This window comes from Agelaius phoeniceus, chromosome 12 (assembly GCF_051311805.1).
Source record: "Agelaius phoeniceus isolate bAgePho1 chromosome 12, bAgePho1.hap1, whole genome shotgun sequence".
Lineage (NCBI taxonomy): Eukaryota > Metazoa > Chordata > Aves > Passeriformes > Icteridae > Agelaius > Agelaius phoeniceus.
Window position 1 is genome coordinate 4,434,497 of NC_135276.1, and position 23,557 is coordinate 4,458,053.

General features: G+C 51.0%; 1 protein-coding gene across 1 annotated transcript; it reads right to left on the reverse strand.

Annotated features, from left to right (window-relative positions):
- Positions 1 to 21,978, reverse strand: LOC143695132 (hydrocephalus-inducing protein homolog). Its single transcript, XM_077185207.1, has 14 exons — positions 21,958 to 21,978; positions 19,802 to 19,921; positions 17,900 to 18,034; positions 16,264 to 16,463; positions 13,095 to 13,213; positions 11,584 to 11,788; positions 10,711 to 10,903; positions 7,100 to 7,230; positions 5,510 to 5,577; positions 4,313 to 4,545; positions 2,758 to 2,858; positions 1,379 to 1,514; positions 763 to 927; positions 1 to 27 (listed from the first exon to the last, which is right to left on the reverse strand). Exons 1-14 carry the CDS (start codon positions 21,976 to 21,978, stop codon positions 1 to 3), a joined length of 1,854 nt encoding a protein of 617 aa, XP_077041322.1.
- Positions 21,979 to 23,557: the final 1,579 nt, after the last annotated feature.

Here is a 23,557-nt window from a genome sequence, read left to right on the forward strand (position 1 = left end):
CTACCACACTCCAGCTGAAATGCTGGGCTTTTGGGAAAAAAGGAAAAGAAAATTACATGTTCACCTCATAATTTAAAAGGATTAAGGTAAGAGAACCTTTCAAACTACACATTATTGGCCCAAAGGTAAAAGCTTTGCAAGAAATCTCTAGTTAAGACCAGGCTGACAGTTAAACAACTGGTTATTCTGGCAGGGAGAAACCCTCCTTTTTAAGGTAAGCAGCCTGATAGTTGAAAGCAACTGTTTTGTCAAACTTCAAGCTCCCTGGCACAGCCTGCATTGCCTGTCCTTCCTGTTCACTGATTTACATGCAGTGCCACAATGGCCCAGGTTCAGATGTTTGGTGCCATCCAGGGAATTTGGCATCATCATTTCCTTATGTTTTAATCTAAGTTTAAATCCTTACAACCACTCTTCAAATGCCAGCTTTCCTTTCTTTTACACAAAGCTCAAGGTTCCCAGAAGTCTTCTGACATCTTTTGTGCTCAGAGAGATGACAAGACATTTGAAAACAGGTGTTTCCAAAGTTAACAGCATTTTAAAGCTTAATTAACTAAAACTCCCCTCAATTCCAGCTTAGATGAACTACCTTCTGCGTCAGACACTGAGATCCCCACCTATGAGGCATGGGCTGCTTGTGCCACCCATCCCTGCTGTCCTTCTCCCCAGCAGCCTGTGCCTGTTTTCCCTGGAAGAATCCCTGTCCCTGTGCACCCTGCCAGGAGCAGTTGCACACAGGCTCACATCTCCCCTTGCACTCACCCGTGGGTTTCTCTCATCCCCGAACACGCCGACGAGAGCCTTGGTGAGATGCTCGCCCAGCGTCTGCACTTCGATGATAACTGGGATCTCTGCAGTGCCGTAAGGCTGCACAATCCCACAGGGCTTGGGGCTGGAGTAGAGCACGGGAGAGTCGTCCTTGCGTTGCTGGAAGGGACAGAATGAAATGCAACTTCAGAGGGACCTCTGAAGAAACTTTAGACTCCTTAACATCCACTGCAACAGCAACTTACACACACGTTTAAAACTCCCCAGCACAAAGGTAAAGGCACAAACAAGCTGCAAGAATTGTAGGCTTAGCACTCCCAGGGGATCCTGCAAGGAGGCTGCCAGCACAGGCACTGGTGTCTGTGGATGCAGCAGCTTTTCACAACCCTCTAAAACCTCCCACAAGAAAACACCCTGAAGACAAGACTAGAACATAAACTGTTTCCTCAGGAGGTTAAACTGCATCCTAAAGTTTACATTCAGGTAGGATCCTTTTCTCAGCAGATCTTTAAGACTGAATAGAAACCAGCAAGGTCTTATCCAAACCCTTTTTTCCACTAATAGTCTCCCCAATAATATTTGACAGGAGGAGGTGGACGTGATGCCAAACCTGGGGAATAAGCCCATAGCAGCCAGGAAGGTTGCTGAGGTTCCTGATGACGAGCTTCCTCTCGTACGGCACTTTCAGGTGGCACTCGTGGTACAGAAGGATTTGGGGGTACACATGCAGCTCTGGAACAAGACATCTGGGCAAAGAGATGACCCCAAGGGAGTCAGAGATACTGAGAGAATGGAGAACATTTACCCCCAAAGATTGTGAAATGGAGCAGAACACGTTGGTCACTGTCAAATGGGCATTGAACAGCCCTACAGGGATAAATTGCCTTCTACCTCTTCCCACTCCAACATGTCTTATCAAGGAGGGGCAAACCCTGAGAGGCAGCACCCAGAGGCTGCCAAGTACCCCAGGCAGAGCACTTTGTGCCACAGCTGCCTCAGCCCCTCCTTTACCCTAGAAGGCTTGACAGGACTCCTGGAACAGTCCCAGTGACCCACGAGCTCTGGGGGAGCCATCCCAACAAGGATCAGGGCTCACTAAGGCTCAAGGAACACACAACCCTAGTGTCTCATAAAAATGACTCCCTTCTCTCCCATGGTGCTGTGGCCCTGCCTGAGAACTCAGCTGCTGGCCCCAGCCTTGGAGGGCACGAGACAGCAGCTGCCCCACAGAGTGGCTGATCAGCCACCCCCTCCCAGGCCCTGCAGCTCCCTGGCTCCTTCACTGCACAGCTCCAGGCCCTGCCTGGCCCCAGCTCCATTTGCTTGACAAAATGGCAGCCCAGGCACTGCCTGCATGGCTCTGCCTGCGACAGGGAACAGCCCCAGGGAGCTGCATCCCTCTGGCATCACACTGACACCCACAGCAGCACAGCAGGGTGGAATTCTGCTGCAGCAAGAACAACTTTTGGTTTAAGTCTGAGAACATTAAAGCTCAAAATGGGAAACACGGGGAAGGAGAAAAACTGGAGCTGACCTGCCACATCAAGGCTGCTTTCCCCTCATAAGACCTTGCCCTCCCCACTCTTGCTGGGAGCCACTTTCCCCTGTCATGTGCCCTCATGGACAGAACCAGACCCTGACTCTCAGCAGGCTGCCTGGTGTGTCCCAAACCAATGCAGGGTGGTCACAACCAGCACAACTCCATCTCTTGCAGGAAGAAGGAGAGGAGGCCCTCGGGAAATTTGTTCCACCTCAAGCACCAAAACCCAGGCCAATCAATGATACCATTCCTGGTCCCTTTAGAAAAGGGCCCAGGACCGTGCTGGGCTGTGAGCAGGGGCTTTTCACCACAGGCTGCTGTCCAAGCACTGCTGTTCTCATGTCCAGCTGGCACAACATGAGGCCATTCAGCAGCTCTTCTCCTTGGCAGCTGCAGCCAGCAAAGCCTGTGCAAGGCAGTCCCTGGGGGAGGCCAGGAAGGGCTGGTACCTGGCCTTGATGACCACTGATGCCACTTCCTTAGCAATACCCTCCAGGTCCACCAGCAATCTCCGTTCGAATCTCATCACGGTGTTGGAACACAGGGTCACCTGGTAGAAAAAAGAACAGTAAATTCTTCCTTACAAAAGCTCATTACCCACATGTGACATCCTCCAGTTCTTGAGGAAGGATTTGGCTTTAATTCTTCTGCTGGTCCATGTGTAGAGCACAGTCTCAGAGTAACAAAAGCCTTCTGGCAATACAAGATTTGTTGAACACACCTTGCTATCACAGCATAGGTCAGCTTCATTAAAACATTAGACTAAAGCTCTACACACCACTGTATTCAAATTAAGGGGCCAATTTCTCATCTGACTACAATGACATAAATGCAGAGGAAATCTGACTTGAACACAATGAGTTCAGCTTTACAGCAGGAGGCTGAGGGCAAAGTGTGGCCCAGCAGGTGCTGGGCAGTTCATGGCTGCCATGGTACCCAGAGCCTGGGCTGGCTCTTAGAACTCCGGCACCACGCCAGGAGTGGGGAACTGCCCCAGGGTGGGCATTTACCAGAGGCAGAGCCCTCAGAGCCACTTGCTGTACAGCGCAAGAGACAAGCCACCACAGGGACCAGGCAGAGGAGAAAGGAGGAGGCTCTCTGTCTTGAAGTTCCACAAGGAAGGGTTTATTCCAAATAAAGGAATCAGAGGCACAAGAGCCCTGGACACTCCTGTGCAAAGGCTTTTGTAAAAATACAAATCAGGGGGTGGATACAAACAGCAAATCAATAGGGAATCCTCAGGGGAGGAGTGAGGGGATTACATCAAGTGTCTGGGACCACTGGGGGTAGGAGGGTAAAGAGGATGGGTCACATGGCCAATGGGGTCTCCAAGAATAGGGGAATTCCAAAGGGGTATTGCAATCAGGGATTGGCCCGAGGTTAAAGTGGCAAAGAAGGTTTGGGAACAAAAGGGGCTGGGTTGCCTAGACAGGCAGGGAAAAGAGCTGGAACAAGGGGCAGGGAATGGCATGAGGGACAGCATTGAGGGAGGGTAAAACACAGGGGTGAGCCAACTCAGAGAGAACATGGGTGTACAACAGAACAAGGAATCGATAAAATCAATTTGAACCGCAACACATGGCTGCAGAGGTTTTTGTCTCCACTGGAGATCCCTGCAGTGAACACAAATTTTTCTGCTCCTCAGGAGAGGGAAAATGAGACCAAGAAGAAAAGCTAACTGCTTTATACAATGACATCTCTCTGACAGCCACCTTCTGCCTTCATCCTTGCTCTGCCCACTTGCAATCAAAGAAATCGCTCTCAAAAACACAAGAATGGCTTCAGGACTTGACCATATGGTATTGATCTCAGTGTAGGATTTTGGAAACAAACCAGTGCTCCTTGAGGAACATCCCGGGTAAGCCAGCTAGCAGAGGCCTCCCAGCAGTGCAGATCTCTCACTCCCAGGATGCTCAAAGCTGGCACCAGAGCTAAAGCCCTCCCACACTGCAGTGAAGCTTCAGCCCTGGTGCTGAAGCATCTACGGCTGGATCCTTCCCATACCTCAATGTCCTGGTGTCCCTGGGGGAGGATGGTTCCTTGGCTGGGATTCATTGTGAACTCCCTTGGCTCCACACAGAAATGAATTCCCTCCTTCCAGGATGGGTCACCTTCTTTGCGTATTTGATCAAAGCTGCTCACAGCCGGCTGCGTGCCATCGTCCGACATGCGGAGCTTGAATGTCACGGGCACCATGGAGCAGTTGGTGAGGCGACATCTCTGGGTATAGGGAAAGCCTAGGAAAGAACACAAATATCCATTCAGGCACCCATTATGGCATGATCCTGGTGGGAATATCCTGCCAGGATAAAAGTGAGATTGGAGTTTAGCTCTTTATTTTCTGAACTACAGCTCACCGAGAAGCTGCATGAGGAATTAATCGTCACTGAGTTCCCTTTGACACTGATTCCAGACTGCAGCCTTGAAAATGCCCACTCCTAGCCCTGCTGAACACTGCAAGCTTCTCTCTTTGGGATGGGGAGGAGCTCCCTCCCCTGCCCCAAACCATCACCAGTTATCTCTCAGTGATGAGTGTGCACCCAGACCCAGCATTTACTCTGAGAATTCAAGCTGTCAAATTCCCTGGTAAGTCTGCCAACATTCCCACTGTTTTCACGATACATAAACAGTGAGTTGTCATTGAGAAGAAGCTACAGCAAAAGAAAGTGAGGATGGAATCAGGAACTAGAATGTGATGCACCTTAATGCAGTTTCTCTCTGCAGGATCCTTAAAGCATCTCTTGGTTTGGGCCAAACAGACTGAGCACATGACAGCTCAGAGTCCACTCAACTGGGGGCAAACCCCAGCCTTGGCTTGAGATTAGCATTTAGGAACCATGTCCCACCTCACCCAACAAACAGGGACATCACAGCCATGCTGCTCACTGTGATTGTGCCTGCAAGGGGATCCCCACTTTGGCTCTGAGATTTGCTTTCCATCCTGCAAAGCCAGAGATACCGCCACACATGGTGGGGATCTGTCTTTTAAAGCAGGACAGAGACACTAGAAAATACTGCCTTTCTATTCCTTGGTTCTATTTGATCTCACAATGGCAAAATGCCCCCTGAGGCAGCAGCAGCAGCAGCAGCCCTGCAGTTCACAGCCTGAAGAGGCTGCTGGGGCAGACCAGGAGTGAGGGATGCTTTTCTGTTGGAAGGCACAGATCCCTGACGCTGTGTCCCAGCCCAGGCAACACTCACCAAAGGAGATGTCCCCGAAGTCGAGCTCAGGGAGGTCGAAGTGTAAATTCGGTCCAGTGACGCTGCCCCTGGAGGCCGAGGACAGAGCAGGAAAGGGCTCGGTTAAAGGCATTGCAAAGGTCCGGCTGTCGTGGCTCGGGGCACAAAACCTGGGCTCAGGGCACCCTGGGTTTCCAACCAACACAGCACCGTGTGCTCAGCACAGGGCCCTGTGCACAGGAGGCAGCTCAAGCCAAGTGGCCAGCAGCCAACAGCCACTGATGGGCAGGCAGGAGAAGCCCCTGGGATGCTGGGGGTCCCATGAAGGACCCTGAACACACACCCAGACATGGCTCCGTGTCTCAGTTTCCCCAGCTGCAATGGGATGGACATCAAGGTGTCCCCACAAACTTCTGTAACCAGCCTTTCCAGCCACAGGTTCCCTGCTTTGCTCCTTCTTAGCTGGAACTGCTGTTCCCATGGAGGAGCTTTCTCAGGAGAGTTTGACCCACACAATCATTACAGACACAGTTCTGAGACATGAATCCAGGGGAGCCCCAAACATCCTCTGAAAAGAGCAGCAACAGTTCTACCCAGGGGACGGGTGAATCCTAGAGGAAAGGACTGGTGAAATGTTCCCTCTTGATTTCCAAACTAAAAAAGCAGCACTTTTCCTCCAAAAACAAAGCCAGCATAATTGTTTCTCCACTATGGGCAGACCTACTCACCACTTTTCTTTTGCCAAATAATAACTTCCTTGTTCCTTTTTATCCATCTCCCTTATCTTATTGGTACAATCAAGTGCAGATTGCTTTCATTTCTTTACTGCCTTGAGCCAGTGCCCCCCAACAGCAGGAGCCCAGCTCCAAAGCTGCAGAGCAGCCAGCATCAGCTCTCCTGCTTCCACTCCATTATCCCAGCAGCACATGGCTCAGGCTGGCAGGGACAAGGCCTCACACTGCTGTGGTGCTGAGGACTGAGCTCTGCCTCCCCTGTGATCAGCCCTTCTCCCTTTGGCTGGGCCAGGATTGTCTCCTGCCATGGCACCAGCCCATGGGATGGTGCCCCAGTCCTTGGCACAGTTCCTGCTGCACAGTTCCCTGACTCCCACATCAGCCCTTTGCTGGCTGTGCAAAGGAGGCACCAGAGCACTCTGTGCACAGGAGCTGGGAGCACAGCTTGTCCCCCACAGCATGGCCATGAGAGGGGAGCTGAGGCTGCTGCTGCCCATCTGGCATGGATTATTAATGAAAGTTTTTAAAAACACTGCTGCTGGGGCAGAATCCCCCAGGCTGGCCCATTTGCAAAGCCCTGGGGGCCTTGCTGGGTGTTCAGGTGGGACATCCCAGAGCAGCTGCTGCCCAGAGCTGCTCCATCCCACTGCCTGCCATGGCCCAAGGCAGAGGGAGATCCCTGCAGGGAGGAGTCATTGCAGCTCCTGGGTACCACACAGGGCAGGAGGCATCCTGACACTAAGGCAATGCCAGGATCACAGCAGAGATTAAGACCTCAGGCATCACCTTTTTTCTCTGCTCAACCCCAAAATGAGGTAGGTGGGGGATGTCCCAGAGACAGCTACAGATGTGCCCACCAAGCTCCCAGAGTCCTTACCTGATGGTCAGGATCACAGGTGTAGGAGATCCAGCCACACTGAACTGGAATTTTTTCTCAAAGCTCCCCAGCACGGTGGTATGGAAGGAGATCTGAACAGTCTGGGTCCCACCTGGTGCAATCATGCCCCGCTCGGGCTCAGCCGTGAGGCAGAAGTCCACATTTGTGGTTGAAGGGATATAGGTGAAGGGAGCATCAAGAGCTCCTTTGTTGATCAGTTTCACCTGCAGAAGCAAGAAAGCAAAATGGAAATACAGGTGGAACCTTCCCTACTTGTGAGTTATTGTCTAATGATGCAATGAACACCCAGCAAAGGCAGAAGATGCTTTGTGCTGCTGAATGGCAGAAGTCAAAAGATACAACAGGACAAGTTCTGCCTTTGGGTTTTCATGCAGAGCAGTGGCAACTCCACAGACCTGCAGTCACCCTGGGCTTATCCCATGGACACAGAGCAGTGCACCTCTGCTCAGCATCACCAAGCTCATGGGGAGCTGGCCCTGAGAGCCCTGAGTGGGGTGATTGCAGCTGTGGAGTGAATCACCCCAGAGCTGCTGCTGCCCCAGTGAGCACAGCTCCAACAGCACCATCTACTCATTCACCTTTCCCATACCATGGAAACAATTCATTGAGAATGAGGCATCAGCATCAAAATGTACAGACAGCACCATCTTTTGGTAAGAAAACTCAGCGTGTCTTTCCCTTCCCCAGCCGCGCTTTTGAAAGTGTCTGGCATGATGTAGTGCCTCATTTTCTACCTCTTTCAGTTGCTCCCTCATGAATTTTTTGCAAACTTGACACTATTGGGGGGGAGGCAAATAGGTAGAAAAATCCTTTGCTTTATTCCCAGGAACACTTTTCTCCTTCCAGAGCCAGAGATGCACCAAGGCTGAAGTGTGGTGAGGGACTGGTCAGCAAGGGAGAGAACTCCCAAGCCCTTTGCAATGGCCAGCACTGAGCCAGGAGGCTGGATGGATTTCCTGTGACTTCAGCAATAAGCAGGGACACTTGACTGGAAGCTGTTTGCAGTGGGCTGAAGCTCAAAGGCAGCCAGTTTGTTGCAGCTGCTTCTGCAGAGCCCAGTCCAAAGGTGCCTTGTGTCTGGCACTGCCACAAAAGCCTCTGAACATGCAGCTTTTTGACTCAGTGTTGGTTTCATGTGGCAAGGGCTTGTTTTGCAGGAAGCCTCCCAGCTGATCCCTAAGGAAGGCTGCCCAAAAGCAGGGACTGGGGCTTCAGGAACAACAGACACACGTTTCTGACCCCCCAGGTTTGAGCAGTACATCAAATATTCCCTGCTCACAGCTGCCCAGGTTGGCAGCAATTCCACAGCTCCACCAGGCTTGCTGCTGCCTCAGGAGCCATCAGGATCCATCCCAAGCCCTGCTGCTCACCTTAGAGACATAGGGGGTGTAGGCAAAAATCTTCCCAAGGTTCAGTGTAGGAGAGCTGAGTTCAACCAGGGGTCCTTGGCCTTTCCCTCTGAGGCACAGGGGCAGCCTGCTCTCACGGCCTGGGGAGAGATGTCCATTGCAGTACAATCATTCCCTCTGTCACACTGGATTTTCCAGGCTGCCTCAGTGCTAGTCCCTGACTCTGAGCTGGATGTACTCATGCTTGGAGCTACCTGGTCTAGGGGGAGGTGTCCCTGCCCATGGCAGGGGCCTTGGCACTAGATGATTTTTAAGGTCCACCCCACCCTCATCATACTGTGATTCTGTGGTTTCCTTCCCATGCACCTAGAGGAGCTTTGAAATCCATTCAGTGCAGGCACAAAGCTCATGATGAGTTTGGCAATTACCAAACTACCTGGGCCAGGAGCACAGGCCTTTGTTGCCCAAGTGCTCCCCTTCTGACACTCAGCACTGTGTTCTGTTTCCACAGAGTGAGAGCTGCAAGGGGACAACTCCCACACAGGCAGAGAAGCAGCTGCTGGCCAAGGGTGCTCCTTCTACAAACACCCTGTGCTCAGTGGGGCTCAGCCACCTCTGCTCTGCTGCTGTCTGGGCACTGGGAGGTGATCCAGGGCCAGGGAGCACATTTCTAACTCAGCTCCTTCCACCTGATGATGGATCCATGGCAAATGGACCCATCCTGGAGGCCAGGGGCCTGCAGGGGCTTAGTGCTTGTTCACTAAAGCTGTTCTGCTCTGGAGCTCTCTGGCCTTTGAGGAAATGCTGGCAAAGCCGTGGCATGAAAACCTCTCCCTGCACTGCCTGGGCTGTTCTGGGATCAGTAAGGCAGACCCAGCATTCTGAGCCCTGGCCTTGCACAGGAGACTTCCTGGAGGCTGCAGGGCCAGGGGGGATGTGCCAGCACTGCCCTGCTGACCAGGGACTCTTCCCAGCACTTCCATGGGAGCCCAGTGGGCTCAGGCTTGCACCATGGCTTCACTGAGGGGGACAGGAGCAGGGCAAAGGAGCTGCACCTGAGACATGGCAGTAAGCCACACTTTGATACTCCAGTGCTGCCAGGGGTTTGAAGGTCACCGTGATTTCAGCCGAACAATTTGGCCTAATTTCTCCCTCCTACAACAGAAAGAGACAGCAAAGCATTGCTCTTCAAACTCCACATTTCTTGTTTCCAGCCACAGGCCTGTAAGCCTTGATTGAGCATCAATGATGAGTGAACAACACAAGCAGCCAAGGAAAGCCTCCAAACCCAGCTCAACACAGCGCTGGAAGCTCTCAATGCTCAGCTGATCAGCTGCCACTCTCCACAATATTCCTGCTGCTCTGACACAAGCTCTTGGTCCCATCATGCTGCTGTCAGCTCCATGGGATGTAAGTGCCACTGTGCACTGGTGGCTCTTGGCCTTAGATGGGCCATAGGAGTAACCAAGAAGAGAACATGATCCCCTTCCTTGAACTACAGATATTAGTTAAGCTGTTTTGAAAGAAAGCAGAGGTTGGGATTATTCTGGGCTTTACTGCAAGATGAGAAGGGATTTTGCTCCGTGCAGACACCAGCATTCATCATCTCTCCCAATGCCAGTACTCAGAATCAGGGCTCTGGCTGATGGGAGCACGTGGCAGTTTGCTTGCATCACCAGAAAAGGAAAAGGTTTTCTGTCCCTGTGTGCAGGAGAACTCCAAAGGCCCATTTCAGCCTTGCACCCTTGTGTCCAGGCTCACACAAGGATGACACTGGAAGGGACACTCAGCAATAGTGCAAGGCATGGTTACAGGAGGGGATTGGCATTTCTGTCATTAACCTTGGGCTGAATTTGGCCTCCTTTTGCCAGGGAACCATTGCAAGCTTCAGGTCAGTGTGTGAGCTGGCAGTGCTCCAACAGCCTCTGCTGAGCCCCACGTGTGGGGGGAGCCCCTGCCTACAGGAACTGCTCCCTGTGACACTGCAAGGACACGCACACAGGGCCTTGAGCTCCAGCCTGGCAGCAGAGCTGGGCTGTGTCAGGCTCCCAGCCCTGCCTTGAGCCTGCAGGGCACAAATGCTTTGAGCAGGGAGCTCTGCAGCCGCTCCAGAAACTCCACATCCTCCCTGCCAGCACATGGGGCCAGCTGAGGATCTGCCCAGTGACTGCAGCCAGGGGAAGGGTGCTTGGGAGGAGGAAGAGGAAGAGGAAGAAAATGAGGTTCTCGGGTGTCACTTACCAATGGCTCAATGAAAAAAATGTCACTGGAGAAGAGCAGGGGGTCATCTTGCACCTTTGCCTTCTTCTCCTGGACCCTGCTTCTCAGGAGGGCAGTGTGATCTTCAGAAAAGCCCTGCACCTTCTCTACTTCTTTCTCCTCCGTGAATTTTTCCAGCCTCGCCTCACTCGGTGGGTGCAGCAAAGGACGCTGCCTGCAGCCCCAGGGAGAGACAAGGCCAGCTGATCATTTAATAAGCCACAGATTTGCAGAGAGAAGTGGGAGTGCAGGAGAGCAAAGCACTTGGGGAGGAGCAGCAGCAGCTCCCCAGCAAAGGCTGAGCCAAGCCACGAGGGTCCCACATGGATCAGAGGATAACTTGTTGTTCACTGGCACAGCAGGGAGTTTCACCCCACACTTGCAAGCTCAGGAGAGGTTTCCAAAGCCAACATCCCTCCAGAGAAACCTCCTGGCTCAAAGCCTCTGCCAAAACTGAGGGAGAATCCACCGACCACCTCAGCTGGCTTTTCCTCCCACTGAGCTGCTTGGGGGATGCAGGTAAAGGTCACAGAGCACCCACTGCAGCACTTCCCTGGGAAGGGGAGATGTTGCCAGGTCATAGGAAGAAGATTAGAGAGACAAGAGCCCAATTAGAACCTGAGGAAATCAGTCATTGCAACCAACCTTTCCTTCCCAAAATGCCATTCCTGGTTGGAGTATAAATGGAACTGGAATGCTGAGTGCTGAGCTCCTGAAGCCCAGGGACACACACCCCAGTGCCAGGCATGGGTTACTTGGCCTAAACCATTCAAAAGCACCAACACCCCCCTGAGGCCATAGGTTAGTTTCAGTCTTGGGCCATATATCTCACTGAAATGCATCTTCCAAACCAACCTCCTCTTCTCTTTATTCTCTTCTTCCTCAGAAGGCAAAGCCTTCCACTGGAAGTGGGCTGTGATGTTACTCCTGTTATCGATGAACACGGTTGTCTGGTATGCCATGGTGATGAAGGTCTTGCCAGCCTCGATGGAATTTGTGCTCAACGCAACATCAACATCTACAGCTTCTCCATGGAGCTTTGTGTGGATACTCTCTTCACCTGGAACAAAGCAAAGGGGAGTCTTTGCTCAGCTCACTGGCTGATGGAAGCACAAGGAACAGAACAAATCCCAGGGCACAAAAGAAGGTGTCACAGTTTTTATCTGAATGAGCAGTTCTGTGGATCAGTCCATTTGTCACATCCTGACAGCTCTGTGTGTAGAGTGGTGAGGATGTCCTGGGCAGCTCCTTAAACCCCTTAGTTCTGAGTGTGTTTGTAGAGCTTTGGCCCCAAGGTGACAGGATGGACAGTGGGATTGGTCAGTGTGCTCTGGTGACCCACTCAGATCACTGGGATTTCTGCATCCAAGTCCTTCAGGTGACAGGGCTGAGGAGCCCTGTTCAGCCCTGCCTGGCCCAGGGTCTCCCCGGGCATCCCAGGAGACTCCTGTCTCTCCTGATCCCTTGGATCCCTTGGATCCCTTGTTGCTGACCAGCAAATATGCCTGGGGGCAGGTGGGCAGCAAAAGGAGGCCCAGAGGAACAAGTGAAGTGACAGCGCTCAGCAGGAGGGGACACAGGTGAGGAAACACAACCAGCCTGGCTCTGCAATATGACAAACCACTCTCAAATGAACACCATGAAAATCATCATCATCTCCCTGTCCAAACCCACAGCCACATCAGTCTTGAAATATTTTCTATTGTTCTGATCTCAAAAACCAAGCTGGCGCATTGCACATTAAATAAAAAAGGGACAATAGAAAGATTAATAAGTACAGAGCAGCTTCTACATTAAGACTGAATGGGATTCCTCAGTCTAGAAATCAAATGGGAGATAGATGTGAGAGGTTTGTAACAACATGAACAGCCTGGGAAATGGGCACAGGGAAAAATTGGTCTTGATTTGTCACCAAACAGGAACTTGAGGGCCTGAAAATGTTATTAGACAGAAACTACATATATGTGTAAGGGCCACATAGAAAAAGGATGTGTGAGAAGCCAGTGGAGAAGCAGCATATGGGACAGAGGTGTGCAAGAAATCCATTGCATTGGAGAGAGTCTGATGGAGACCTCACATCCAGCATGGCCCAGGAATCAAATAAAACTTCACCCAGGCATAGCCACATGGTAGTGGAGAATCAGGGATCCTCCTTCCTCCACTCAGCAACTCCCAGCAAAACAGGAGTCAAAAATCTTCACCCTTTAGACGGGATCCACTTTCTCAAGCCCCTGAACACCAAGGAGTTTTCAGTTTTCTTTGGGGTAAAGCTGAACAGGGAGGTACCTCTAGAGGGAATGCAGGGGGAGGGACAACAGGGAGCCATGTGGAGAACTGTCCTGTGCCCTGCAGGGCCCAGCACTCACCTGTGTTGCAGCTCAGGAGGCTGCAATGGTCACCGTTGGTCAGCGGGTGAAATGTCACTGTCACCTGCATGGTGTCCCCAGCACCCAGAGTTCCTGCAGTCGGCACCACGGAGAAAGGACTGCAACACAAAGAGAGGGATCAGGGCTGGGGGGACACCTGGCCAGGAGATTCCTGCTGCACTGCAGCTCCCTGCAGCTCCCTTGGGCAAGCAGGGAGCAAACCAAGCACAGGCAGCAGAGGACAGAACAGACAGGCTCAGAAACAGCCACTGAGCCACTGCTGAGGAGATCCAGCCCTCACAAGATCCTGGGGGTAAAATGACCTCAGCTCCCCCATACTCTGCATCCAGCTCTCTGCAATGAGGCTCAAGGGTCCCACTGCCAGCAATCCCATCAGAGAATGGTTTGTGAAGAGCACAGAGAGGGTTCAGAGCTATCTGCATGCAGAACTTGACACTGACTGCCTCAGGAATTTCTCTTTTCCTGCTGCCTATAAGCCTCATCTCAGGAGATGCAGATGTTAGGGCACTACCCGTCCTGGGATATTACAGCCTAGGAATCAGACAGGGAGAAGGAACTTTTCCTTGAAGACCAAGGAATAGTTACAGTTGAATTTGCAGTGTGATTCTTTGGTTTCTTCTGCCTTGAAAATATCCTGATTTAGCCTAAAAAGGGCACATTTTATCAACATTTCAATGAAAGCTGCTCTAAGAAAAGGAGCAGTCAAAACTCTGAAAGAGTGCAAATGCAGATTAGAGCAATAGAGTGACATGGAAACCCAAAAGGAGGGTGCTGTTTACAGTCTGAAGGAGCCCATGCCAGCTAAATGAAGCACCATGAGCAGGAGCACATCAAGGAAGCAGAACAGGAGGTTTCTGTGTGTTTACCAGCAATGCAGTCTGGGACTGTGGCTTGTCATCCAGGCTGGTAACTGTTGCTTGGCCCAGCAGAGAAACTCTGTGCGAGGTGTTGGAAATGTTAATGCAAATGTGTTGGTGCACTTTGGATTTAACAGGAGCCATCAGGATTGGTCACCAGGTAAAGAGCTCTTGCCTGACAAGCACAAGACTCTGTGCTTTGATGCTCAGGGACAGCTCAGGGGAAATGTGCTTTGTGCTCTTCTCCAGCCCCACTGAGGAAACAAAAGTTCCTGGCCTGGGTGCTTTGCTGCTGGTCAATCTGTCATTTAAAAGTCTGTTCTGGGGAGTTTGGTGATGATTACATCACACACAGAAATAAAGAGAACATCTGGCAAGCTGAGCTTGATTGATGTCACTTGCTTCAGGTTCAGCTCATTCAGGACCTCTTGCTGCAATGATGGGCTGAGCTGTTCCCATTCCCACTGGTGAGACCATCACTGGCTGATGGAGAAGCCTTGGGCCAGCAATGGTTATGTGCTGGACCTGAGACTTTGGAGGGAGGGGAGGAAAGACAAGGCCTCAGCAGCCCCAGAGCCAGATCAGTGCACGTGCTCCTGCATCTGCCCCGGGGCTGATGCCAGCACTGCTGCAGGTCCCTGCTGGGGCTCGGGGGGATCAGTGCCTGCTGGGGGCAAGGCACAGGATTTTCTTCTTATTCTTTTGCCAGAAATTCCACCAGAACAGAGAAGCTGCCATTTAAGGGAATCCCTGGCCAGCTTCAGCACTACCTTCCATTCCATTCCATTCCATTCCATTCCATTCCATTCCATTCCATTCCATTCCCTTCCCACTGCTGCCCCATGTTACATGTTCCTGCCCTCAGATGGCAGGATGGGAATAACACTCCTCGGGGTGACTTCAGGGGTGACTTCTTTCTCTCTTGCCTGAGAAAGAAGGTATCTTCCTCTTTTCAAATTATCAGAAGAAGAGGATCCAGCCAAGTCCAGGACTCAGTTTCCGGACTGAAAAACTCAGTGCAAATCAGCCCCTGCATCTCCTACATCCCTGGGCTGTACCCACTAGACTCCTCTGTTCCTGCTGTAGCAGTCATCTCTCTACTCCTCTGCATTTCAGCCAACATCACTAAGCTGTTCCCTGAGCCCACAGATAGAAGAGCTGTGAAGGAGACATCCCTGACACTGTAATAACCAAATGAAAACCACTGCCAGGAGATGGGGCAGGCAGGCTAAATTTTGGCCTTTTATCTGTTAATTGTGAGCTGTTCCTTAAGACAGTTCTCATCCTGTTAGAGCTGCCCTTTCAATGAATCACCATTGCACCCAACAGGCAGAAAAGAGAAGCTATGGAGGGGGTTTTAATAGGTTGTTTTCTTCTGCTTTTTAACTAGGTCCATTTGTTTGTTTGTTTTCTTGTATGGCATCTAAAGACAGGTCCAGATCTCCCAATGGCACCTTGCAATCCCCAGACACTGGTCTTGCTTTGAGCAGTGTGTCTGCTCAGATGATTTCCAGCAGAAATTATTCTGTACTTTTATCTTCTAAATCAGCCCAAGTGCTTTTCACATATTCCCTAAATATCTCCTATTTCCTATACACCTGTGCATATACCTATGGGCATGTGGTACATTGAGAGGCATTAGAGGAGCTCGACCTTCATGAAAGCTCCCAGTGAAGAGTTCATGATCTTTTGGAAAACATTTAACACAAACCAAAAAGAAAAAACAGCAGAAACACAGGAACTTCAGAGTATTCAAAAAGAAATCTCAATGAAAGGGGGCACAGCCTTATTCAGAGATTTAAATCATCTGTTTGAAATCTTAAACTGGCTTTCAAAGGTTCATCATGGAACAGAAAAGGCAGCTGATGCTCTGAGGTGACAAGGGAAATCAGAGCAGCTTTAGTAACAGGAACTGCACCAGCTGCCCACAGCACAGCTCATGTTGGGCATCTGATGCAGGGACCACTGGAGAGCCACGTGCCTGGGGCCTCCCAGAGAATGGGTCTGTTTGGCTGGCAGTGGTGAGTAAGCATTTCAGAAGCTGCTTGTGCTCAGCAAGCCAGCTACCAACGTGTTCCAGCACCCTCCAGGAAATCTGGGACAGAGAAAGCTCAAAGGCTGCATCCTGCTAAGAACACCGAAAGCAAGAGCAGATGCCATCCATCCTGCTCACTTCCAGCCAGGGCTGCAGGGCAGCAGCTCTGATGCTCTGGTTCCTTTGCTGCTCTTTCCCAACTCTGCTCTCACCCAAAGGTGATATCCTTTGCACAGGGACAGATGAGCTGCCTCACCTCTGGGTGCTCAGCTGGTAATGAGCTGTCCGGTTACCGACATTGCGAACCAGCAGAGTCTTCTGGGTGCTGTGCTTGACCGGACACTCGGAGAAGTCCACCTGGGCAGGGAAGTCCAGGATGGCTCGGGGACCAATGGCCCGGATTGGCACAACGATCTTCTCCTTTGCCGTGATACAGGTGAGCTCATGGGAATAATCCTGCAGGAAAAGAAACTGGCTCAGCACAGGGCATTTAGTGCCATCCCTGTGGCAGAAGAAAAACCATTTCCTGTAACTCATCCATGGCATCAATTTACCGGGCATCAATTTACCTATTCCACCCTAAAATGAACACTGAGTTTTTCTAATATGTCACATTTTAAAGGCACCAGTGCCCTTTGCAAAAGCTATCCCAGTGGCATTAAGCTCTTGTGTCACTTGGGTCATACGGAGAACTGCCCTAGGCCACCATAATTTTCACTCACAAATTTTAATGATATTAAATAATTCCTAAGCTCCTTCTAAGGAACATGGAGCTAGGGAACACAGCACATTCCTCTTTAGGTTTCTATATTCCCACTGTCTGAGAATAGGACAAAGTGTTAAACTGACTCTAAGCAGCAAGAGGAAGATGAGAAAACAGCTGCACCCAAAGAGATCCTGCACCTCTGGCCTGGTGCAGAAACATCAGTTGGCTCAGAACTCCCCTCTAACTTTGCCTCTCCAACCAAGTCAGGAGAAGAACAGTGCTAAGAGGTTGCAGGATGCTGTTGGAAAGGGCCTCTCTTTGTTTGCCTGCAAGGCTTCCTCCCTTCCATGCCATGTCCTAAACCCTTCTGTATGAACAAGTCTCCAGATGCCAGCAGTGAGATCAGACTTGCCAGGGCCTCAGCACTGCTGTTCAAACCTCCATGCAGAAGCACCTTTGGCACGGAATGGGTGCCAGCTGACAGAGCAAGCACAGTGACAGGCATGAAGACAGAGCCCCAGCAGTGCCACTGCCACAGGCTCTGGGCCCACAGCTCTGCCTGCAGCTTGTACCTGCCCTACACGAGCTCCTTCAGGCAGGTGTCCAAGTCCCCTGCAGCTCAGCAACCTCCTGCTGACCAAGGGCACCCAGAGCCCAGTGTGCCTGTGCCAGGCTGGGCTCACGGGCACAGCACATCCTCTGCCCTGCCCCTGCAGCTGTGCCATGGTCACCTGTGCTCTGGGACAGCACAGCTGCAAGGCTGCAGAACAGAGGGGGTGAAAAAGCACCGTCTTTGCTCCAGCCCAGGGGCAGGCAGGGAAGCTGTTGGCAGTCAGGAAGGAGGAAAGCTCTCTGACCTCTTTGTCCCTCGAGTGTTTTCCATAATAATGAAACCCCTTCCACTGGACCTAGAGATGGCTGAACAACTGTCAACATCTCTTTGTCATTTTCATCCTGTTCCCTGTGCATCTTCCCTTGGGAATGCTCAGGGATGTGCAGGGAGGGGAAGCAGAGCCTGTCAGGCCTGGCTGCAGTGCCTGCCAGCAGTGCCAAGGTGTGACTGGCTGCTGCAGGCTGCCTGCCCAGGGCCTGGAGCCCAGCTCACAGCATGCAATGGGCTGGAGCAGAGTGCAGGGAAAACAATGGCTGTGGAGATCATTGTGTGCTTTGGCTCCTCCAGCCTCACCTTGTTCTCGTCGGGGCTGAAGCGGATGCGCACAGGGGCAGAGGCGCCTGGTGGCACGATGTGGTACACATCACTGGGGCAGGCCAGCTGGAAGTAAGGTGAGCTCTCCATGCAGACCTTCACCATCCGAGCAATCTGCAGCAAAGACATCAAATGATGATTTTGCCACTTGTGGAAACAGGACCAGAGGAGACCTGTCCGTGCCCTGCTGACATCCCTCCCTGGCCCCTTTTCCAAAGCACTTTCAGCTGTGCAGGCACAGGCACATCATTCACAAGGCTGAGCTTGAATCCCTCCTGTCTGGCTCCAGCATTGTGGCCAGGGCCAGTAGGGCAGTGCCTGGTGGGAAGGAAGGGCCGAGCAGGTCAGCACCAGCAGGATGGAGACAGAGCACCTGAACCAAGTCATCTGCATATTCAACAAGGCCAAAAAACCTGCTGGCTTCTGCCTGCACACAGCCATGAAGTTGTCATGTTCCAGGGGCGAATGTGCTACCTGAAAGCAAAGCATCAAATTGTCCTGGGGGAAGGAAAAAATTCCCTTCTAGCAGATGAGGTTTGGGTAGGGACGTTGTGGAGATAGAGTCATGCAGGCAGAGCAGCAAGAGAGGAGACCAAACCACTGTGGCCTTCCTGGGAATAAAAGTAAACCTGAAAAGCAAAAGAAGGAACACAGCAAGACAATCCCTAAAACAAGGAGATGGCAAAGAGAATTTAAACGGGCAGTAAAGCAGCAAGGAGGAATCATAAAACCATGAGAGCATTCAGCTTGCCAAAAGTGATGGAAACACAGACAGGCTGTGCCTATTGACTCTGGGCTTCAAAGGCATTTTCTGCCTGGAGAAACATGACCAGCACTGAGTGACAGTGTGGTTCCAGTATGCAAAGCCAATCTTGGCTCTCCAGGGCTTCTTGCTGCCTGTGCAGGCAAGCTGGGCTGCTGGGCATTCCTGCCTGCAGCCAGCAGGCCAGGTGCTGCCCTCTGGGATTCACAGACACAGCACACATGCATTTTCTAGCACACAGATATCATCAACCCCTGAGCACCAAAATGCTCTCAGAAAGTCTAAACCAGATGATTTGGACTCCCTCCTGTCTCTTCCCACCAGCCCACTCTTGGCACAAGGCTCATTTGAGAAATGTTTCCCTGACTGAAATTCCAATGGTCTCTGTTTTCCTCTTTACACTGGAACACAACTGGTGACATTTTTCAACTTTTTCCCTCTCAACTCTCTTGGGAAACTGCAAAACAATCACAAGTGAAGGTGAAAACCTCCAGGAGAGTTGGATGTGCTGTGGTTCTCCAAAGGGAAAGCAGAGCACCGTGTTGCTTTTGGAAAAGCTGAGCAGAGCTGAATGAAACTTAGCAGGAGCCTGAAGTGGCACCTAAAGGCCTCCCACTGCTTCTGCTCCATCACTCTGATTGCAGGGCTCTTTCAGAACACATTTCCTGCAGTGCCAATGCCATTAATGAGAAGTGATTCCAGCATAAAGTGGAGAAGACTCAGCCCCTGAGCTGACTGTGAGCTGCACAAAGGGAGCCAAACAGTCTGACAGAGGCAGAGATTCCTACCAGGAGCCAAGATTAACCAAGGAAACCCAGGATGTGGTATAGCTCAAGGCAAAGCATGAGAGCAGGTAAGAACTGTACAGGCTCAACATTCCTACCAATCCAGAGCTTTCAAGAGCAGGGAACTCCTTTGGCATAGATACCATTAATGCATGGCCAAAATTAGGAGACAGTTCCCAGCACAGGAAGATTTCCACAACTTGCAGAACAAAGGTGCTGAGACATTTTCTTCTGGATGTGCTGCAGCAGATAACTTGCTTTGCTGTACACTGGGGGAATGACAGCACTCTCCTCTTCCAGCACAGTGTTAAAGCTCCAGGTGCCAGCACTTACCTTGTCCTTATTCATGATAGACAGCACCATTTCAGAGACCTCACGAGCAGCGATGTTCTGAAATACCAGCTCTCGTGGGGAAACCTCAAACACGCTCCGTTTCGGGGGAGCTGGTGACAGCTGGAGAGGCGAGAGAGCAGGGAGAGGTTCAGCTGCTGGGAGGAAAGTTCATGAAGGATCCCTTACACTGATCCCCAGTGAAGCACAGACTCTGGGTGAGCATGTGTGCCCAGGACACACTGGGCAAACTCTGGCTCACCCACCTCTGCTCTGAGCTGATCAAGAACTGCTTGATCAGCTTAGAGCAGGCTCAAGCCAAGTTGCTCTTTTTATTTCTCCAGCTTTCCTTCTCCAGAATGCCAGGCAGCACGTTCCTTAAGCACAGCCCTGTGCCCACTGGAGCACTGACTGAGCACTCATGGAGTAAGTAAGACCCACAAATTTACATCAGATTCAATTTTGGGATGTCCTTTACTCTGAGACAGGGAAACTGAGGCCCACACAACTGCAAATACCTGTTTTGAACTAGAACTTAAGCATCAGTAAGAAGAGAACAGTACTAGAGGAGGTGTGAGAGATGAGGTGATATTTGGCTGAAGCCAAAAGGTTTTTAAGTGAAAGAATGGAATTTGTTGGTACTATGTGTTGTTTGTAGTTTGGATTTGTTCAGGTTGGTGTGTTGGGTGTTGCTGTGAGTTGGCAGCACCAACTGGCTGAAGACCTGACCAAAAAGAAGGAGGATGAGAGGAGAGGGGACAGAAAAGTTGGTGGTCAGAGAGAATGGAAGTTCTTGAGTACCCCTCCGGGGGAAAGGGGCCAGGGACTGTCCCAGCTGGGTACAAAGGGGATACAAAGATTGCTTTTTTCTTGGAGGGTGTGTTTGCTCCTTTTCGGGGGCAGGGAGACACACGCCTCTGTGTGTGGTTGCTAATAAACAGTTTTCTTTTGCTTTGATGATTTTGTCCCCTTTCATTGCATTTAAAAGTTACTGCCTTTCTAACAGAGGTAAAGGCAAAAATAAAGTCAGGAAGTCAGGTAAAGGCAAAAATGAAGTCAGGAAAAAGACAAGTGAATGAGGATATAAGACAAGTGAATGACAATGCTGAATGAGGATAAGGTTCAATTATTTTCTCAGCGACTTGGGTAAGAGTAGAGTTGGTATCTCCTTTTTCCATTAGCTTTAAATGGGTGCTTTCTTGTAATTATTGCCATCTTATTTAATACCATTGTAGAGGCATGTCTGGAAAGACACAACAACAGCAAATGCTTCTGGACCAGAGACATTGCTTTAAGAAGGCTCTGCCCTGCTTTGTCTGCCTTCTCCAGTCACACTGTTGTTACACCAGAGACACAAGCAGGTCTTGTGTGTGACTCCATGAGGAGACACAGTCTGCTGAAGGGAGTGGCTGCAGCACACTGTGCCTTAGTTGTGCCTTTCCCTGAGGTGTTCCCAAGGCCCCTCTCCAGGGCAATCCTTAACCTGGATTGTGTTCCGTGTCGCTTGCTGCCAATTTCCTGCTCAACAGCCCACCTCGGTCACCTACCCCTTTGGACTGTGCTTTCTACTGAGCCAGTCCTGCCAGAAAAGCAGCTTTAAACACAACTCTAAGTAGGCACTGATCCAGATAAAGCACATCCATTCCCTTCTGCCCAGGGCCAGTCCCCTGTACATCTGGCAGCCTGCAAAATCTAACACCCCGTCAGGGTCCCAACACATTGTTCCAGCCCAAAGCAGTAATGCAATTTGTTTTGCTAAATCTGAAGTAATTCCTGCAGGTCCTCGGCCTCAAAGGCCAACGCTGCCACTGTGGAGGAAATGCTGTGACCCCAAGCATTTGATGGTGACCACACCAAAGCAAGAGGTGGCTCCTTCAGCAGGAGAATGGCAAATGGCAATTTTGTGCCTTTGCGTCCTCAGCCTTCCCCCCCTGGTTTTAGCAATGGCAGCTACACTCCAGCACAGCCCAGCAGCTTCAGCAGAGGTCATTTGTGTTGGCTTAGTGCAGATCAGGACTCCCAGTCCACCACTCCCAGCAGTTTGCAATGACAACAGGACCTGGACACTGAGGTCTTTTGCTGGAGGCAAGCCTGTCACAAGCACTCACCCTCTTCAAACTTCATGTTAAACAGAAAGGAAAAGAGCGGGAAAAGGCTACCTTTTGACGAGTCTCACTCATGTCGACACATGGGCCAATTCTGGGCAGAAAACTCCTCCCAGTGCTGGCCTCCTGCTTTGAGTTGACAAATTTCTCCCTCTGGAACTTAGAGGGAAGCAGCTGAAAGGCAAAAAAAAAAAAAAACAAACCAAAAAACAAACAAAAAAAACCAACCAAACCAAAAAAAAACAAAAACAGCAAGAATGTCAGAGATGTGCTTGCTCAGAAAGGCTTTCCTTGAACAAGTGGCACTGATGAATAATTTGTGATCACAGCCACTAGGACAGTTCTGGAAACCCTGGAAGTTGCCTGCTGAAATACTTAGCACCAATAAATTAATAATACAGAGTGCAATACACATACTCCAGCCACATGGCTCTGTCCCATGAGTCTCTCTGTGGTTTGATGGGACATGTTTGGGGATTTCTGCTCTTTGGGCATTTGTTTCCTCTTACATTTCACTGGATTGAGGCAGTGACCTTTCCAGAGAGTGGGGAGGAGCTCTCAGAACTGCCTGAACTCCACCCCTGCACAACACTCAAAACTCACAGGCAGGAGATAGCACTGCTGGCTGAGTCCAAGGGAAGCAAGGAAGACAAGCTGTACCAAGAGTGAGGTGCACAGGAATGTGTCCAAGTTTTAGCTCTCTCTGTTACTTAGCATTGGTTTTCTCTGTCTGGGCTGACAGAGCCCTCGAGAGAAGAAAACAGAGGGATGTCCTTGGCAGAGCCTCAGCAGTGGGGCATCTTCAGTCAAGTGAGCTGCAGACAGCAAGGGACCTTTGTGGCCCTGGCTCCAGTGCTGCCTGCAGGGCTGCATCTGTGCCCACCCAGGAGCTGGGAGAGAACAGCTGCTTTGGAAGCTCTTCCAGCTGGGACCAGCCGTGGCTCTCAAGGCTTGGGGCAGAGTTTGAGCTTTCCCCCTCACATGCCCAGGTGCCCAAGGGCAGCTTGGTCAGAGCAGCACAGGTGAGTGCCCAGCCTGACAGAAGGAATTGCTGTGGCAAAGGGGAAGGAAAGAAGCCCATGCTGAGGGCTTCAGCTGTACATTGGTTTCACTTGGCTCTGCTGGCACAGCCAGGCAAGGCGCTGGGCTGTCCCTGACACATCCCACAGTGTTCCCTACTGCACCAGGACAGCCCCAGCAACAGGAGCATGGCACAGAGGGCTGGGGAGGGGCTCTGCAGCTTCAGAGCACTGCTGGACAACAGGGGCAGGGAGAGCAGGGACACCAGGGCAGTTTCCAGCCTTAACACAGCCCCAGGGGCTACTCACATTATTAGGCTTAAGTCCTTCCCTATGCAAAAGTCGAGGTGTTGGTGTCCTTCCTGGGAATCCAGATGCCATTGTGAAGTGATGATGTCACAGATGAGTGACAGTGCCTCAACAGAACTGGAAGGAGCAACAATGGAACTCTGAAAATCCAGAACCCAGTTCATGGCAGACTCAAGGGATATACTGGTGCTAAAGATTTTCTATGATTTGAAAGTAGCTATGTGCTTGTTTGGCATAAGCAGCTAGTATTGTTAGGCCTCTAGTTGGACTTTATTTGAACTACATGGTTACCTTGTGCAAGTCAAAGATGGATCATACTGAAACCT

Excerpts from the sequence above, each read along its gene's own strand:
- LOC143695132 (XM_077185207.1), bottom strand. The coding sequence starts at position 21,978 with ATGAGTGAGACTCGTCAAAAG. Across the intron at positions 18,035-19,801 it reads CTATCATGAATAAGGACAAG|ATTGCTCGGATGGTGAAGGT; the intron begins GTAAGTGCTGGC and ends TCTTTGCTGCAG. Across the intron at positions 13,214-16,263 it reads TACCAGCTGAGCACCCAGAG|TCCTTTCTCCGTGGTGCCGA; the intron begins GTGAGGCAGCTC and ends TTTGTGTTGCAG.